The 18,999-nt window shown below is 45.4% G+C and overlaps 1 protein-coding gene across 1 annotated transcript in view; it reads right to left on the bottom strand.

Moving 5' to 3' along the window:
- Positions 1 to 18,999, bottom strand: part of kdrl (kinase insert domain receptor like) — a 44,102-nt gene that overhangs the window by 17,166 nt on the left and 7,937 nt on the right. The window contains exons 2-12 of the mRNA XM_007893682.2: positions 16,447 to 16,531; positions 16,085 to 16,296; positions 14,343 to 14,470; positions 11,642 to 11,807; positions 10,863 to 11,002; positions 9,884 to 10,043; positions 8,489 to 8,606; positions 7,363 to 7,538; positions 4,207 to 4,363; positions 3,269 to 3,386; positions 1,675 to 1,783 (exon numbers count right to left, since the gene is read on the bottom strand). Of these exons, the coding sequence (XP_007891873.2) occupies positions 1,675 to 1,783; positions 3,269 to 3,386; positions 4,207 to 4,363; positions 7,363 to 7,538; positions 8,489 to 8,606; positions 9,884 to 10,043; positions 10,863 to 11,002; positions 11,642 to 11,807; positions 14,343 to 14,470; positions 16,085 to 16,296; positions 16,447 to 16,531 (1,569 nt within the window). The remainder of the gene's footprint in view (positions 1 to 1,674; positions 1,784 to 3,268; positions 3,387 to 4,206; positions 4,364 to 7,362; positions 7,539 to 8,488; positions 8,607 to 9,883; positions 10,044 to 10,862; positions 11,003 to 11,641; positions 11,808 to 14,342; positions 14,471 to 16,084; positions 16,297 to 16,446; positions 16,532 to 18,999) is intronic.

The following is an 18,999-nucleotide window of genomic DNA, read 5'->3' as shown; positions in this document are numbered from 1 at the left end:
TTCTACCCCGTTCAAGCCAGTTTACAGTTCACCAGCCGAGCAAGAGGCTTCCAGGAGGTGGAAATACACTGCATGGTCTCTCACCGAGCAAGCAGTGTAAGGTTGTCTCCAGACTTTACACCCACCTCTCCTCCTCTCCGCCCCCCGCCGCTGCCCTCCACCGCCTGGTGCTTGACAACACGTACGAGAGAGTGCCTCGCAGCGCAGGGAATGCAAAGTCATATTTTCTTCTCGCAGTTAATTAAAAACACACACTCGGATTCCCCCCCCCCCCCCCCCACAGTGGGCAGACGGGGAACCTGCAGTTATCTTAATGACTTGCTGAAAAGTTAATAGCTTCTCGTGTGCCATAATGCACTTCAGGCAACCAGCGGTAAAATGTGCATTTTATTTTACTGTAGCGTTACCGGCCAAAGGCCTCGAACATGCTATCTTTTGGCTTAAATTTTAAACATTTTGACGCTGTCGGAATTCTCCCTGAAAGTGTTATCCCTTCCGCTTGCTTTTTCTACGACACAGAAATTTCAGCACGGAACTTACAGAGATGCAGTAATAATAATAATAATGAATAAAAATGAAATAGAATTTGCATTTGATGGAATGCCTTTCACAGCACGTTTTGAAGTTAGAAGCGCTGCATCAAATGGAAATCATTAATGGCAATTAATAATTATTAATAACAAGTACTAATTATCATTATACATACTGTTCCTAAGAAGTACCGAATTGCTTATATTAAAATAATAGAGAAAGAGAGAGAGGGAGAGGGAGATCACAGGAAAGAAAGGAACTTATGCATCATAGTCCAGGGGTATTACACTCTTTCCTGTGTATATTTGTCTAAAAGGTTCATTTCATTGAGGCAGACTTGTGGGCAGATTAAAGTTAAGATCATCTGACAGGAGAAGGTTTGAGGACTGAGATATTAGGAAAAGACCTCGCTGTGAAATCTCCGTCACTCAGCTTGTAAAAACAGAATAAATCTTCCGTCAAATTTAAGAGTTTAAATGCTTTCGCACTTCGCTGCCAACAATCTTTGCTCTTCAAACAATGTTTTGGACTAGAATCCAGTTGGATAACAGCGTTGGGCTGAGCAGTCATTCAATCACTCGCTCACAAAATACACAGTCAGTCAACTTTACAGTATACTCTGTGAAGGCGCTTTGAGACGTCTCGAAGACGTGATAAGGCGCTGTATCAAATGCAAAGGTTCTTCTTATTATTTGGAGGATTAAGAGAAATATGTTGAAGAATTGTACAATGAGAAATTCCACACGCCCATGTCACACATCTCACATGGGAATTCCTATGTATTGGAATGGATGCATCCCTCAACTCTATCGTTGGAGGGTTGCTTCCTGCTTATCCAATACCAAAAAGGAATGGCAATTGCCAGGTCTTTGGGAACCCCCTGTGTATGTGTGCGTTGGGGTAACTGCTGGACTCTAACCAGCTAAAACCTTGCCATTGAGGGCCATGTGTGGCAAGCTTTCCCGCTGTTTGGCCAGCTCGGACCACCCTACCCATCAGGAGTGGGGAGAAAGATCTTGCTGGTAAGTGTTATTCCTAAACTTCTATTCGCCACAAATCGGCCCTTCATGTTATCGGAATGTAAGTCTCAGTAAAGGCCGAGAGACCTATAAATTCTCTTCTGAAAGCAGTGTATTTTCTTACCTGTGACGTAGAAGGTAATGCTCCTGGTATCTCTGCCAAACATGTTTGAAGCCACGCAGTAATAAATCCCCGAAACCTTTGCTTCAGCCACGATAAGGGTGCTCACAGTCTAGAGCAATATATATATATATAGAGAGAGAGAGAGAGAGAGGCACGGCGGTTAGTCTGATCTGATAGAGAGCAGATTACAGTGAGGTGGGAGCCACTTACACAGAGGGTTTGTGATTAATGAGTGAGCCAATAACCGGTGCAGTTTATGTCAGAGGTCGCGCCATATCAGTCTGTGAAAGCCTTTTGCCTGCGATTATTGTCTGTCTACGACCCTTGCTTTGAAAGACCCCTGAATTGCCTGAAAGGCCCTGGCTTTCAACGCTGAAGGATATGGCACTGAATTCAAGCTATTCGTAGTGTTTAACGTCAAAGGGGTATTTTAACATTGGCACCCAGGACCTGTTTTGGATTAGGCCAGAGTTTTATTGGAAGAGGCAGACAGAAGATTTATCTTTGTGTTCAGACAGTTTGTGACCCCCAAAAAATTCCTGTTGCCTTGGGAGCTGTGTGTGTGTGTGTGTGTGTGTGGTGGGGAGCGGTGGGGTGGGGGGGGGAGTGAGGGAAGGAGATAGTGGGGGGGAGATGGAAGGGGTAGATATTCACACAATGCCTGCGAGCTCCTTAGCGATAAACCACGATAATGTTGGCATTAACCGGTAAACCACCAATTTGGCTAATAGGCCACTCTAAATTGAGACTGACTTTTGGTACTAGACGTACAAGAGCTTGATTTGATAATAACACATTGAGTGCCTCAAACTCCAGATAAAATGGAGACTCTTTTGTAGGAAAGAAAGTGCACGCAATTCTATCCTGCCTATTGTGCCGAAACGCCTCTAAACGGCGACGTCGAAACACCTCCAAACGGTGACCGTAATGAACAATAAGTGAAGTGACTTTCTTGTTGGCAACGTGGCAGCGTTTTGAGTAAGGCACCCGAAGGGTTGTTGGCCAATGGATTGGGGACATTCCTGGCCAGGACACCAGGAGTCATTCTCTTCGCTGTTCTGAACAGTGAGTGGGGAGACCTTTTGACGTGCGTCCAAAGGATAGCAATCCCCCTCAATACAGAGCATCACCCGGAACTTCTCAACCTGCACTGACCGCTTTGTGTATCCGCAATAAGCCAAATAACATGTCTAATAATAATAATGTACACATCCTTTCTCAAAATTCAACCGAGTCATAGCACCTAAGACCCTTCTGCCTTAACTGTTATGATTGGATAAAAAAATTAATAAAACAACGACGTCAAACACTACCTTGTTATCGTCTTGTCTTGCGAACAAATGCCCTGGGAGGACACACATTTAATGGAATAACAAAAGGCTTTCAATCCTCTCTCAGTAAAGTATTTTGGTTCTCAGTGCGGGTACCTTAAACGAGGCAGTTTTTTTTTGCTGGGTGTGAAGTGTTAATGTGCCGAAAGGATTCTCAGCTACAACACAAAGTTGGTCTTGGCTTTACAGACCGCGATGAGGTGGAAAAGTGAGCTAAATTGTAAGATAGCGGTTTATTTCGCCGCACACATGCGCATACGCACCTTGTTTATATTTTTAACTGGTGTGTTGGTGATAGACTCAATCCTGTTGCCTGTTTGAAAGCTCTTCATATGCGGAGAAATTAAAATTTTCTGCTGGTTGGAAGAGTACATGTCACACCTGCCGGCAATTGATAAGGAATGTTTGTTAAGGGAACCAAAGACTATTTCAAACACCTGAAACCATCTGGCAATTCTTACACAGGAACGGCCACAGTATTTGAGAGATAATAGATTCTGCTCGTTCCGCTCAAATGAACAAGTGATTTTCAGGAGAACAGCTTTGGTCGTGGATGGGATTGTCTTATGTTACCTCGTCTGAATAATAAATAACAATAACCCTTACATTTTGTGGCGTGCCTTTCAAGTCAGGCGGCCAGCTCAAAGCGCTTCAAACCAGTACTGTGAAGTGTAGTGACTGTGTATTTTCTGAGGCTAATTAAGACCAAATTGAAGAATTTTCTGCAGGCAAGTCTAGGGCACTGCGGAAGGAAGAGGGAGGGACGTTGACCGAAAGGCGGGTCGAAAAGGAAGGTCTTGAGACGGGCCTCGAAGGAGGCAAGGGAAGTGGGGAGGGGGCGCGAGGCAGAGTTTAAAACTCAAGGTCAAACGTTAAGACAGTGGAGATGAGGGCTGTGCTATCTATGTGTTACCAGAGGCACAAAGTTCCACTCACTCCCCCCTCTCTGCTTGAACACGCTGAGCATAAACTCTCGGACAGGAACAAAGGAGATCGGAAGCAAAACAATTGTATTTACAGTGTAGAAACCCTGTGAAACTCACACAGAAATGTTGCTTGCCAGTTCCTGAGTCCTCCCCCTCTCCCCCCGCCAATCCCCCCAAGACCACAGCTACACGGCTATCTATTGACTCACCCACCCTTTCCCCTTTGTGCCGGAGCACGACATCCCTGAGGGAGAAGCAAAGGAAACGGTTCTTACTTTGCCTGGAACCTGGCGTTGCCGCAGGGTTGCCATTCCCAATGAACCTGAGGTGTGGGTATCCCAGTGACAGTGCAGGAGAGAAACTCTCTGTAGCCCAGTAGATAGATCTCTGGGCCTTTCTCTCCCAATGTGTTCTCGATGATCTTTGCCTTTTCTTCCAACACCAATCGCCACCACCAAAAAANCACACAAACAAGAAGCACAACAGAAACGACAAGTTTAACTTAACTAATTATTGTTATTATGATTATTGTTATGTTAACACAGTTTAAATCACTCCGCAGAGGTAGTTTCTAGGTGTTTTTTTCAGCGACGGGTCAGCCGGAACAATAACACTGCCACATTACGCTTGAATATATTTGAACTTAAAATACTACTTCATGCAGGAGGTTGATATTTTGGAATAGTCTTATTGACAGATCCCAGTTGCACCGATGATTAAAGGAACCGTGTTTACCTTTCACATTGTAATCACTTGGGATAGCCAATATCAATCATGTGACACGTACGGTCTATTTGATTCTTTGCGATAATATCAGGTCCGTTACAGCGTATTGTCATTATTATTGAGTTGTATAAATTGCCATTGTTGTAGTCGGTGGAAACTGTGTCAGCACAATGGCCCAATTTACAATGGTGAACATGAAACTGTAGTGGATTGATAGGACTGGGTAGAAGGACGTTTGGGTGTTTGCAACCTATTTTTAACAGCCGGCTACAAATTCACTGTCTTGTGCACAGTGCGTTATGATATTTATCTGGGGCCATCTGCTACATGTGTTCTCCATTCATACAATGCTTCACCGCTGTGAAATGATGTTGATTGCACATAGAGGAAACCAGAAGCTAAAAATAACTCATCCTCTTTCAATTGTGCTCGTAGGAATCTGGCAATAGGTTGCGCATTCTGCCCTGCCAGTCACTGCGCCGCTGGCTCTCGCAGCAAACTAGAGTAATAATAATAATAATAATAATAATCCGTGCATTTGGTATAGCGCCTTATCACGTCTTCAAGATTGGACTGTTCTCTATACGAAGCAGACCTGCACCCTGTCATTCTTGGGTGAGCTTTCACTTTGTCCCCCCCCCTCCTCCGCCCCCCCCCCCCAATCCCACTATCTGGAACTCTGCAGGAGGTGTCACCCTGGCTCAGTTGATAGCATTCTCGCCTCTGAGTTAGAAGGTTGTGGTTTCAAGCCCCCCCCCACGTTGAAACCCACATAGTCGAGGCTGACACTTCAATACAGTGCTGGGGGTGGCACTGTATTAATGGAGTTGAGGTGCTTGGGATGTGATGTGCCCGTTTGTGCTTGTTTCTGGTGGACGTTAAAAATCCCGTGGGACTATTCGAAAAGCGAAGGGAGTTTTTCCCTGTGTTCTGGCCAGCGATGCCCCAGATTAAATAGATCATTCACTTCATGGCTGTCTGCGTGGCATCGCTGAACAAAATTGGCTGGCTCGTTCACCTACGAAATGCAAGGTCTACACATTGCAGTAAATCCTGTGAAGTGCTTTGAGACGTCCTCTCGTCGTGATGAAACAACATATGAAACGCAAGGAATACAGTTATTAATTTCTCCTTAAGTCCATTTGCCTCCCTCCCTCCCTCTTTGCTTTCAAATCCTTGACGGCATCTTCGACCTGTCTCCCGCTATCTCCCGGTTGTGATTTCAAGAGAGTGCAAACGGATGGAAAGGGAGAGGAAGAGACTGTAAGAGGCAAGTACAGAGCATGGAGACACAAGGGAAGAAAGTTCAGGGGAGCAAAGGAGTTCAGTTTCATTTATAAAATATTAGAAACAGGAAAGGTGCAGAGAGTGTGTGAGAGACAGAGAGAGATAGAGCAGAGACGTGAGGCGAGGGATGAAAGACCGTCAATCAACAGTAGATTACAAATTTACTGTCTTGTGCGCAGTGTGTTAATCGGGAACTGTTTCACTCGCGGCAAAGGTTTGACTCAATACAGTTGGCAATTTGATGCCAAACAACAGATACATCTGAATTACTTTCATCAACTAATCACGCTTATTCTATCCACGTTGCACACAGAGCACTTGCAATCCCAACTGACTGGTGACGTGCCCAGGGATATTTTCCCCAGAAACCCAACAAAGTAAATAACGATCCTTGCATTTGCTATCTATCGCGCCTTTCATGCCGGGAGGACGTCTCAAAGCATCTCGAAGGGTTTCACTGCAAAGAGTAGCGACTGTGTATTTGTAGGCAAGCGTAGCAACATTCAGTCTAGGCGGTCAGAGAGGGTTTGTGCTTTTTAAAGTAAAATTGCCCTATATATATATATATGTGTATATATATATCTCCTCCTAAAATAGATCTCCCCTACTCCACCCTCTTGAAAAGGAAAACGCACAGGTTTATCCCTAACTTCCTGCAATAAATTACACAGCCAGCTTTAATGCCATAGAGCGATCTCTTATCAATACTTTGAGAACGAGGACATAAAAAAAAGCTGGGAGCAATCAGATCTGGCTGTCTAGACTCCCAACACTCCCCAATAAGAAGCAAAAATACAGTGCCTTTTGCGAGATGTCACCTCGTGTTTTTTAAATTCCTCTGACAGACAATCTCTCTTATTGCGCTGGAGCTTTATATCACAGCCTACTTCAAAAGACGTGTGTCTGTTTCAGCTACAGCTTGTAATTATTACCAGCATTCCTGCGTTACAAAGCTGTTGTTTTTCATCGTGGTTGGCTCAGACTCTTTCTCTCTTCTCTCTCTCTCTATACACACATATATATATGTTTCTGTTCCTCGTTTTTTCGAGGGGTTTTCCTTTCCTCCACGGAATCGGCTTCGATGGGAAAAAATACATAAAGAGAGAGAGAGAGAGCGCGAGAGAAAGAGAAAGAGAGAGAGCGGGACAGCGGTGATGGAAAACTGGATCCAAAGCACTGTGTCAGCGATTCATCCTTTCCAAGTTATGGAGCAGCGAGGCTGGCGTATAAACGAGCTCCGAATCTTCCCAGAGGAATGCTCGCGACGTTTCGCGAAGTGACGATAGCCTGCACCGGTGCTTGCCTTTCATTGCGCACTCGTCTCCCCGGCGGCTGTGACGACTGATCGGAGCCCTGGGAACCAGCGACTCGCGTACGACTGACACCCCCCCCACCACCTCCACCCACCACCCACTCACCGCTGGTGTTGACCCGTAGCGTGAAGGTGAGGTTCTTGTACAAGCCGTGCTGCCTGTTGCGGAGCGCGATGGTATAATTCCCAGCGCAGCTCTTGGTCACACCTAACACAGTCAAGGCGTAGCGATCCTGGATAAAGAGCGTGTCATTCGGACTAATGAGTATCCTGTTCTTGTACCTGTTACAGAAAGCAGCCCATTAGAATGACGTGGCAAGGATAACGCGACAGCCATCCTCGCGTTTGACACAGCAGCGCCGAGAACATTGAAACGCCTCGGAGTACTTTCTCCAGAGTTTCCTGCGAAGCGCAAGCGACGATGTATTCTTCTCCCTTTCGAACAGCGCCGCAGGATCTTTGACGTTCGATAAGCAAAGCAGAATTCAGCCCTAACGATTCAGATTTTAGATGAGACGCGCGTGAGGCTTGGCACTGAGCTGTGCAGATCAAAGGAAGGTCCTGTCTCCCCATCCCTGACCCGCACTGTGTCAGCGGGACACTCTCTCTGTCACGTATTTTCAGTTGATTAGCCGCTGTGCGTGTGTTTTCTTTTAAAAAATTGAAATCTATTTTCGTTCTTCGCAGCTTAATGTTGTGTTTAATTTACGGAGTTTACTCAAACACAGGAAAGTGACTCCGAATGGCCACTTCCTGACGCTCACCTCAGTTTAAGAGGCAAGTGTTACTGAGGCTTGTGAGGATAATAACGCGCTGAAGCGGAAACTCGGTCCTGTTTAATAATCCCAATAATAATAATATTTGATATGGCGCTTGCCATGTCAGGGGGACGTCTCCACAGGAATTCACTGCGAATGGCAGTCGCTGTGTATTTTGTACGCAAACGCGGCTGTCAATTTGGGCACTGTGATGTCTCCTCAAACAGCTATGCAGTGAAGTGACCGACCGACTGGCCTTATCTGATTGAGACCGGATTAAAGAATTTTCCATGATTGTGCAGAGCTTTTAGACCAGATGGTTGTAACAGGCAAAGAGAGTTTCCAGCGCTGAGAGACTGTACGGGAAGTTGAATTCAACAACAACAACACCAACTTGCATTTATATAGCGGGCTTCACCTGGGGGTAGCATCTCGGAGCGCAATTTTAGGGAGAAACGGAAAACAGATCCTTACCAGGACACTTCTGGAGGTGGGAAAGCCTCCACTTTCACGGCCAATCTCAGTTTCTTGCGTCCGGTCCACACGTTGAAAGTGGAGCCGTTTCTGAAATCTGCTTTCAGGAAAGCTCGGTCTGCAATCGGAGGAGGAATGATGTGAATCCCTCACCTTCTAGCCAAAGCTCCAAACATCTCCATTCCCCAAACGCGTGTCTTGTCTATTTCTCTGCTAAACATTCTATTGATTCCGCCTCTCTTGCTTTCTGGGGGCAGAGGGTTCCACATCTTCACAAGCCCTCCGTGTGAAGAAATGCCAAGCATGTACTCAACTCTCTGGCCGGTCAATCCCTGTCCTATTTCGCACACCTCGATCAAATCCCCCCTTAAACTCCTCTGGTGCAAGGAATAATATAACCCCAGGCGCCCTTCAGACCAGGGTTTAATTTGCAACCGCACCAGATTAATCGCTGGTCTGAAGGGAGGCTGTAGGATGCTAAACATTTATACAGCACCCGTCAACTCGGAGCACTTTACAACGGTGAGGGTGAGACGCTGAGCAAGGGAGAGAGGGGGGGGGGGGGGCGAGGGAGATGGAAATCCACAAGCCTGCGTGCCTTTCAAGGGTTTTTCATTGAAAACTGGATTTGAAGTGTTTACTGGAGCCGAGCATTAGTCGAAATCATTTCTCCCTTCCTCCCACAAGGGTCTCGACTGACACAAATTCCAAACCCGCGTGAGATGAATGTTTTGTGTCAATCCAGCCATGCTTTGTGTTTACTTGGGATTATTCTCCATTTGTTGAGACAAGTTTTGGCAATTCAGATGTTTTGAATTGGGAATGATTAGCAATTAAAGACCTCAGCATGTACGATGGAGATTAACTATAATGGACTGTCTCCAGTTATTAATTGAAACCAGATGAGATGGCTCAATAAAACAACCAGAGAGAGAGGGAGAGTGAGAGAGAGAGAGAGAGAGAGAGAGAATGGTAATGAATAAAGAGAAAATCTGATCGGGGATTTTAGACGGTTCAGATTTAGATTGTTCGCTTGCCGCTGAATTAGAATCTAATAATAAATGAACAAACTTTGCGTTTGATAGAGGGAGGACGTCTCAAAGAGCCTTTGTGAGATATAACTGCAGGGTGTAGCAGCTGTGTATTTTGTAGGAGAACGCAGCAGCCAATTTATGCACAGCAATGGACTACAAACACCTGTGAAGCGAATGACCGATTTTATCTGGGGTGGGGTGTGAGTGTGGGGGAGGGGGGGTTGTTGGCCGGGACAAATAACTCCCTCCTCTTTTCGTAAAGCGCCATGATATATTTAAACGTCCACCTGAACAAGCATAGACGGGACCTCAGTTTACCGGCACCTCGGACGGTCGGTCGGTCGGTAAATAAATAGCTTACCAAACACAATGACTTTAGTCTTTGATCGCTTTTTCTGTTTGTTGTACGCTTTGCACACGTAGGTGCCGTTGTCCTCTCGCTGAACGTTCTCCAAAGTCAAGACGCTGGCAAAGACGTGACTCGACGAATTTGAGCTTTCCCACCTGGACGTGTTCGCGGCCTGACAGCGAAAAATGATCCCGTGTGAACAGTAACCCGGCAACTGCCTGCAACGGTGCATGCAAACAGCGCAGGCCAACAGCACGTGTGCAACATTCAAACGCTTCCTTTAAAGGGACTGACTTCGCATTGCTTTACGGTGCTGTGCCTCCGACACGAGGAGGATATGACAGCAACGACGAGGACAACACCAGCAACTCGCATTTACATAGCGTCCTTCGCCCAGGGCTGACGTGTTGCCCTGCATGCGCGGGTGGCTGTCAGTGACACACAGCGGGACCCCTTTGCAACCTCGTCGCAACTTCTCAAGAGGTGCACAACAATAATTTAGCTGGAATCTCACTCGCAGACCCTGTGACCAGTTTCCCTTCTCAGGTCCTTGGGGATAAACGGTCTTGCGGATGTCCCTACTGTACCTCGCTTCCGATCGAAACCTAAGCATTGCTGCGTGTCGGTTAAAAAGCTTTTCAGCTCATGCGGACCCGACGATTTGTTATCAAGCACAAAGAAAAGTTTCGGGTATCACTTAAAGGATTTGCTAATTAAGAAACGACAGAATTTCAACGTACAGGGTGCAAAAAGTCTTATTTTTCAGCTTACCCTACCATCCCCCCCAAAAAATCGTCATTTCTTTAAGATTTATTAGACATTGTAAAGGGTATCACGACTTTTTGGTCACCGTGTGTATTCAGGACAGGGTTTCCTTGAGTCTGAAAATGAATCCGGGTGACGTCTTTCCAGTTACTGAGAAATATTGAGAAATATCGCTAAAATTGATCCCGTAAATGTCTGGTAAATGTTTGTCGAGATGAACACTTACCATTTTGCGGGGAAAATACCACTGAAATTCGAGTCTGCTATTTAGAGGGATTTCTGCTGTGCATTTAATAACCAGAGTCTCCCCGGCGAGCATCTTGACTTTATCACTGACGTTAAGCCAAACGTTATCAACTCCTTCAACTGAGGATAAAAAAGAAATCACATCATTCTCTCAAGATAAAACGGGTGCTCAGTTATTTAAAAAGTGCATTAGAATTAATCATTCTCCTCTGATGTTACAACTTCCAGGGGTTACAAAGTGGTAGAACAGTAACGTGGCATATTTCAGTTGAAAGTGATGGGAATAAGCTTAACCAGATCCCAGCTGTAAATACATCAGGTTAACATAGTGGATTTGACTTGCTGTTAGATACACTCCGCTGTTGGTACAATGTGCACTGTGGATGTACGGACTGAGTGCAACCACAACAACAACAACTTGCATTTATGTAGCGTTCTTCTTAGTGTCTCCCGGAGCACTTCAAAGCACCACAGCGTTAATCATCGGGAACTTTAAGGGACAGACGAGATAGCCACAGGAAAATCTTAAAAGTAATTTTTCTCCCCCAGAGAGTTGTTGGGACGTTGTTGGGATGTGGAATGCCCTGCCAAGCGAGGTGTTAGAGGCAGAGACCATTGTGGACTTTGAGAGGGAAGTAGACAGGTACGTGAGGGATAGAGGCTTGAAAGGGCGCGGGGACAGGGCAGTGGCAGTGGGATTGAATGGACGGTGCTGTCTCAATGCGCCGTAAGCTCCTACGATTCCTCGAACGGACCCACCTTCGACGTGCATTAGGTAGTAAGTTGCGAAGGTCTGGTCGTTCACCACGGTCTGGCATTTGAGCATGTGAGGGAGGACGCGAAGGAATTCGGGTTTCCGAACGATAAAGCCTTGCTTAGAATCCCAGGTGTTGTTGATTCCGTTCGTCTCGAAGACATTGTTGCCCTGCGCGACAGACAGGGAAACAGTCAGTCGTGGCGCTCAAACCCACAAGAGGCCAAAACGTCAGCTGATACCCGTTTATGATCATAATAATCCTTGCATTTGATACAGCGCCTTATCACGTCGTTGAAACGTCTCGAAGCTCTTCACTGAATATATTGTGAAGTGAATTGACTGTATTTTGCGGGCGAAACGCGGCAGTTAATCCTAGTGTGGAAAAACCGACAGATAACACTGAAATATCCAACTGCTGTCAACTAAAGGCTCAGTTACAGATCTGGCAGAGAGGTCTATCAGGAAACTCATGATGACTGGATGGACTGGATCGACAGCAAAGAAAATGGCACCAATGCAAAATTTTAATATGAATATTAATATCCCACACACTCGAGCAGCGAGGTTGCTATCTGCCGCCTGAGTCAGATCAAACAGCTGGTGGCTTCATTGTTTTGCTTCCTCTGGAAGACTCAAACACGGAGGCACATTACAGCGAAAATTGAGCAGAACTTCAGCCGCTAAACAAGATCTGCAAACGGCAAATCTGCGGCTAAAGCGGAGGCGGAAGATTAACAGCTCAATCTGCTTTTATATTTATATTATATCAAATGCAAGGATTATTATTATTATTATTTTATCGCTTCCAATATTGCTGAGAGTTTCTGCTCTCCGCAGACGGGGAGAATGATAAGCTACTGGGTGGCCAGTAGTATTTTGGGGATCTCAAAACTGACCGGTGCTTTAGGGCTCGATGACAAGGGCATGAAGAAGCCCAAATCACAAGCAGCTCTGAACGTAAGTGAAACTTTTTCCTTTGCGCGACGTCTAAGCTCGAAAGGTTTATGTTTTTCGACGCCCAGCCCCTTGTCTGTCTGGGCTGACACTCAAGCTCATTGCTATCGTCTTTCAGATAAAATGTTAAACTGTGCTGCTGCCTGCGCCTGGTTAAAGGTCCCGCGGCGCTGTTCGAAAAGGGAGAAGAGAAGGGAGTTCCTCCCTCCTGGTGTCTGGTCAACGATCCCCCAGATGAAACCGGCTGCCGCACTTGCCTACAAAATACATAGTCACGAGGCTTTGCAGTTTGCAGCGTTTTAAGACATCCTCCTAAAGTGAAGCAGCGCTGTATGAATCGCAAGGATTATTGGTTATTATTATTATAACAATAAAACTCTTCGGCAGCCCATGCCTTGCGACTGAGTCGTGTATTAATCGTATTAGCCTCTTGCACCCGTACGCAACAACAACAGCAACAAGATTGCATTTACAGAGCGCCTTTCACGTCGGGAGGACGTCCCAAGGCGCTGGACAGTTGGGTCGGGACCCGAGCATTGGGGGGAAATGGTCAGGGGGAGGGGAGGGAATGGAGGTAGCGAGCGAGCAAGGAGGGGGTAGAGAGTCGAGAGGGGAGGTGAAGGCACGGTTGCAGAGAAAGAAAGAAAGAAAACCGATACTAGGAATCATCATAAGCATTTCGAAATACATGTTTCAGTCAATGTTTGCCAAAGGAAAAAGCAGGAACAAAAACGTAAATATCCCTCCCCACACTCCACCTCCCGGTTATTTTTCCTGTGTTTCTGGAACAAAGGGTGTGCTTCGAGACTGTAAAATCTTAAAGGCTCCGTGGAGGATGTTTCTAAATGGGACTTTTTGAGGCTCTCCCTTCGCTTCCTCTCCGCGAGCAGGAAGCAGACAGACTGTCTCTGTGCTACACATCGAGCTCCTTGCAGCTGGAACCCGGCCCAACATCACTGATGGTCGCAAATTAAAAAAAATAATAATAATAATTTGGTCACGCAATCCACAGTAGTCTGCGGGACACCGCTGTGCGCAATTGGCTGCCGCTTTTCGACGACAGTCAATTCACTTTACAGTATATTCTGTGAAGCTCTTTGAGACATCTCAGAGACTTGATAAGGCGTGATATCAAATGTAAGGATTATTATTATTGTTGTTGTTATTATTATTATTAAATAAGCATTCGTAGAGAAACACACACAATAATTTAACAGCAGATCCAAGTCGGTGTTAAATACAACTTGATTTTGAACATGGCTTTTACATATATATTTTTTCCCTTATTCACTGCCTTTGTGGTTAATCTGATTTGCTACTCATGATGTACCCATTGATCAGAAAGACAGAGCATCCTGCTCAGGGATTTATTTTATTGGTGCCATTAATTCCGCTGTTGGCAAGAAACTGTAGCGGGCTTGCACCTGGTTATCTGCACCGATGAATAAATATTTAATTATTGGGAGCTCGGGTGTCAATAAATAAACCTGAATTAGTAACTAACACCTGCTCGTGTTAATCATGTCCATTCATATAAATGATCTCCTCGTCAGATCCTTTGGCTAGTTTATAGTGAGCTTATTTTGCAGTTTATGCATATTTCTACTACAAAAATAATGCCTCCGAATGAGCCTTCTTCATCCAAACCACTCACCAACTTGTGAATTCTTACCACAGCATTTTGTGGTTATATATAACTTGTTTGGCGGCAGTTGTGAAGCAGCTATAGAGAAAAACTCTGAATCTTACCGTCCACAGAGTGACGCGGACATCTGGCGCTGTGACTCTGCAGGGAATTACCACCCAATCCTTGCTTTCATCCAACTTTATCACCTTGGGAATTTCTGGGTGGGACTGCACGAAAGGGTTTTGATTGTCTTGAGAGTAAAACACAAGAGACTGTTAGCTTCACACTAGTAATAAGTCGCATTATTCCCAAGCCACAGATGTTTCCTGCAAGTCACCCGCAATTGTAGACGGAGCCAATCTTGTCCACATTTTCAACCAGAGGGAAATTGTAAATTGTAAGATGATTGTCTTTAGCCCTCTGAGTCGCCACAATGGCGTGTTAAGTATTCCCGTGCAAACGTCTTGTGCGAAACGAATCGGCACCTTGGTGCCTGCGTGTTCTGCTGGAACAACTTGCGAGTCACACAAGCAATCGTTTACGAGGGAGGCTGGTAACGTGCACTGATTAATGTCACTCCGCAAGCGAGACAAATTAAAACACCGCAATGCCTAGTTTCAAGTGGTAGCATAAGACTTATAAAGAAGCTAGTGATTGATATCAATATCTCCTGACTGAAATTGCCTTCATATGACTTCTTACTATTACATGTGTCTATTATCTGTCCCTCTATGTGTGTTGATTAATTGATTGATTGATTGATTGATTGATTGATTGATTGATTGATTGATTGATTGATTGATTGATTGCTTTCTTTCTTTCTTTCTTTCTTTCTTTCTTTCTTTCTACAAAACCTTATCGAAGCGAAAGTGTCCACGGGGAGAAATTTGGGACTGTCCAACCCGGTAAAGGGATTCCTACAAATGTCCAACTTCCCAGATGCTATTAAAATAATATTACTGATAATAATTAGGTACACTAATGCTTTGAATACGGGAACTCACAAACTTATTGTGTCTGAAATGATTTTAAGCGAAGAGGCTTCAGTGAGTCACAATGTCTCACACACACAGCGAGTCACACGGTGTCAAACGGATGCCATTGCAGTGTCTGAACATCTCAGTCAGAGCTGGAGCCCGATCGGCAGACTGATCTGTTGCGTTACATGGGAAACTCAACCAAACCACACACAAAAAAGAGTGATAGGAAACAATAGGGAATGAGCAGTATTTCCGATATATTCACAGTCCGTTTCACAAGCAGAAGAGAACAGCAAGAGCAGCAACCATTTCCTTTCAAATGATCTGACTTATCTCCTGTCTCACCAAGTCCCCTTGGATTCACTTCTCTGAATCCACCTCTGCTCTTCTATTTAAAGCTGGCAATGACATGAGTAACACTTGATGTTACACATCCTTTATTTCGAAATATACCTTATTGTGAGACTGCGTTTCCTTATTCTTAAAGATACTGTACATTTTGGGCTATTTGTGGTTCCGAGTTTTCGGAATAAAGTCAGATTGTCAAGTTCCTTTCAACAGGATACTCGCAGAAAAACAATGTGATTACTTCCAGTCATCTTTGCAGTATTGAGTACTGATTTGACACACCACCACGAGTGAGTTTGGGCATCACACTGTAGTCTCAGTTGGCCTATTTTTGTAAGTTAGGTGAGTTATGGTCTGAATTAAGCTCATCTTCAGTGGTATGTGTTTGTGCGTGTAGGTTTCCCCCTGTGTTATTTTAGTTGCATTTGAAGGTCTACTAGGATTTAGTATCTCAGTCAGGGGAGCTCCATTTGTACGTCTGATTGCAAGTTTCATTGAGACAGGGGTGGGATTAAAATTAAAACTGGATTTCTTACCTCTGACAAATAAATAGACGCGGCCTCCAAGGTTCTTAGTTCCTAGAGAAGTGTCATCGTAGCAAGTGTAATATCCTGTATCGTTGTACTGGGTCCTGGTCAGGGTCAGGGTGCTACATAACCTGTCTTTACACTTGTGGCTGGTTGTACGGAATCTGCCTTTTGCCCCATCTTCAAGGTTGGGTCCAGACCAGCTCATGGGTTTCAGGCCCCTGTAAATAAACCATATATGGTTATACGATAAATGCCCAACACTTGCTGTCAGGGTGGGTGGGTGAGGCTGACTGGCAGGTGGGGGAAGAGGACAAGGGGGAAACAGTGAAAACTCTGACAATATGAGATTAAGCCAACTCGGATCTCACCTGCACGTGACTACGAAGGTTTCATTTGCTTCCACAATGAGCTCCTTCCTGCGAATGGTCAGCTCGGGAGCTTGGTAGGTCAGACCTAGACAGGAGCAAAGCACAGCACGTGTTCAATCCCATGTCAGTCACTCCACGGTTAATCAGTAAGTATATTCTTGGTGATACAATAGCAGAATAGACTGCAATTTCCATCTCGTCTTAGCCTGTAGGACAATGTTGTTTTAAAATTCAGGTTCACACACAATTTGGGAAAATTCTCAAATCCAGTCTTGACTTGGAAGACCTTTTTAAGAACTGGGAAAACCTCCCAAGTTATTTCGGCTCTTATAATAATAATAATAAATTATAATCAACAACAACAAATCTACATTAAATAGTGCCTTTCACGTACGGAGGATGTCCCATGGCGTTACACAGGATTTACTGTAAATTTACACAGGATTTACTGTGGTAACTGTAGTTTTCTGGGAGATTATTGGTCGGGGCAGAGGGAGAAACTCCTTTCTCTTTTTGAATAGCCCAAAGGAAAAGAGACAGATGGATCCTTAGTTTAACATCTCGTCACTTCCGATAACGCAGTGCTGTATTTTGGTGTCAGCCTGGAATTTGTGAATTCAAAGCTCCAGCGTGGGATGTCAGTCCACAACCTTCTGACCTCGAGTCAAGAGTGCTACCAACTGAGTCAGGCTGACACCTACTCTCTCTCTCTCTCTCTTTCTCTCTGTCCTACAACTCCTGCCAATGATGCACCACATAGTGAACATCCTGCCAACTCTCACGACCTAGACCCAGATCGGATGAATTGCCACGGGGGAAGGCGAGAGAGGGGGGTGGTGGGAGAGGAGGTAGCGGGAGGCGACTTAAGTCGAAGGAAAGTGCTCTTTGGGAGAGGAGAGGGGAGAAGTGATGGGAGAATTCCTTTCCTAAATTGCTTTTGCCTTCGGTTACAACCTTTAGCAGATTCAAAACGTAGAAGGAAACCATTTTGCTGGAAAAAAAAGAAATGCTGCCTGAGGCAATTTTGTTGGACTTTGGGAGATGTGACTCTAATTTCTGGCTGACGTTCTGCTACGAGGCTCCCCTTATTCGGCAAAGACTTCTGCTTGGCGTTACCGCCAGGCCGTGCAATTGATGGGCGTACCACCGCTTGTCAATGAAGGGAGTGCACCTTTGCCAACCTCGTTTGCCACTGAATCCGTTATTTAAAGGCATCGTCAAAAATATGGAAGTGTGTGACTCGGAGGGTGGAATGCAAACCGCGACGCGGGGCGTGAGGTTCTTTGGACTCGTGTCAGCCTGGCTCAGTAGGGATCGCTCTGGGTCAGAAGGTTGTGGGTTCGAGCTCCGCTGGTGTCCTTTCTTAATCCTGTTTAAAATCTTACATCCACCTGTCTAAGGTGCTCTCCGCGACATCTCCTTTCATCTCTGACTCTCCTCTCCCTCTTCTTATGACCAGTTGAACTGTTTGGAATGCACTCCCAACCAATAACTTTTCAAATGTTTGTCAGGCTTTGATGCATGAAGCAATCCTTCAGTGGACCAAAGCTTGTACCTTATAATTATTGTCTTGGCTCTTAAACGTCTCTTTTTAATGGTTAGGGAAAAGACATTCACAAAGAGTTTCAGACCAAATTTTCTTTGTTGCGAAAGCCCCAAGCTGTTTTTTCCACCCCACCCAGTCCTCGTAGAAATATGATACGTTGAAAACCAGGGGTAATCTCCCCTCCAGAAATACTACATCAGGGTGACTGCGAAGGTGTGTGCGTGTACGTGTATTTTGTGACTTTTTTGTAGGCGAATGTGGCAGCCAATTTGCACAAGGCAACATTCCCCCAAACAGCCGTGAAGTGAAGATCAATTTTTATGGGGGGGGGGGCGGGGGTTGGTGAGAATTGTCAGCCATAACATAGGGGGAGAAACTCCCTTCTCTTTTCGAACAGCGCTGTGGGATCTTTAACATCCTCCTGAACATCTTAGACCCTTGTGGAAAGCCAGACAGTCTCGATTAAACAAGGGTTCAAGACTGTCCCAAAGCAACTTCCATCTTCTCCTAGTCATTGACTTTGCGACCCTGTGAAAGAGTCAACACCGACATGATGGGCTGAATGACCTTCTTCCGTCCTGCAAATTTCTATGGTTCTATAGCCCCCCCCCACCTCCCCAACCCCATCCTCCCCCAGGTGATTTTTTTAAAGCCGCAACGCAGTCTTTCCATTTCGCTACAAAATACGCGGTCAATCCGCTTTACAGTACATCCTGCGACGCACTTTGAGACGTCTCGACGACGTGCTAAGACGCTGTATCAAACGCAAGGATAATCGGTATTATTATCTTGCATGTTCAAAGCAGTGCAGGGAGAGAGGGGGAAGAGAGTATTGTTTTTTTTAAGAGGGGAAGGAAAGCAAAGAGCTCTTGTGACCTGGTAAAGGGAACCGTGTGAAGCGCTGGATGATGGCAACAGCAACAATCTACGACTACAATATTGGCACGCAACCTGATTTCCTGAATGCCTCCCAGCACTGAGTCAGGCTTTAATCACCGGAACAGCTT

Source organism: Callorhinchus milii, unplaced genomic scaffold, assembly GCF_018977255.1.
Source record: "Callorhinchus milii isolate IMCB2004 unplaced genomic scaffold, IMCB_Cmil_1.0 Scaffold15, whole genome shotgun sequence".
Lineage (NCBI taxonomy): Eukaryota > Metazoa > Chordata > Chondrichthyes > Chimaeriformes > Callorhinchidae > Callorhinchus > Callorhinchus milii.
Note: the sequence above shows the minus strand (reverse complement) of the source record. Positions and strands in the feature narration are given on the sequence as shown.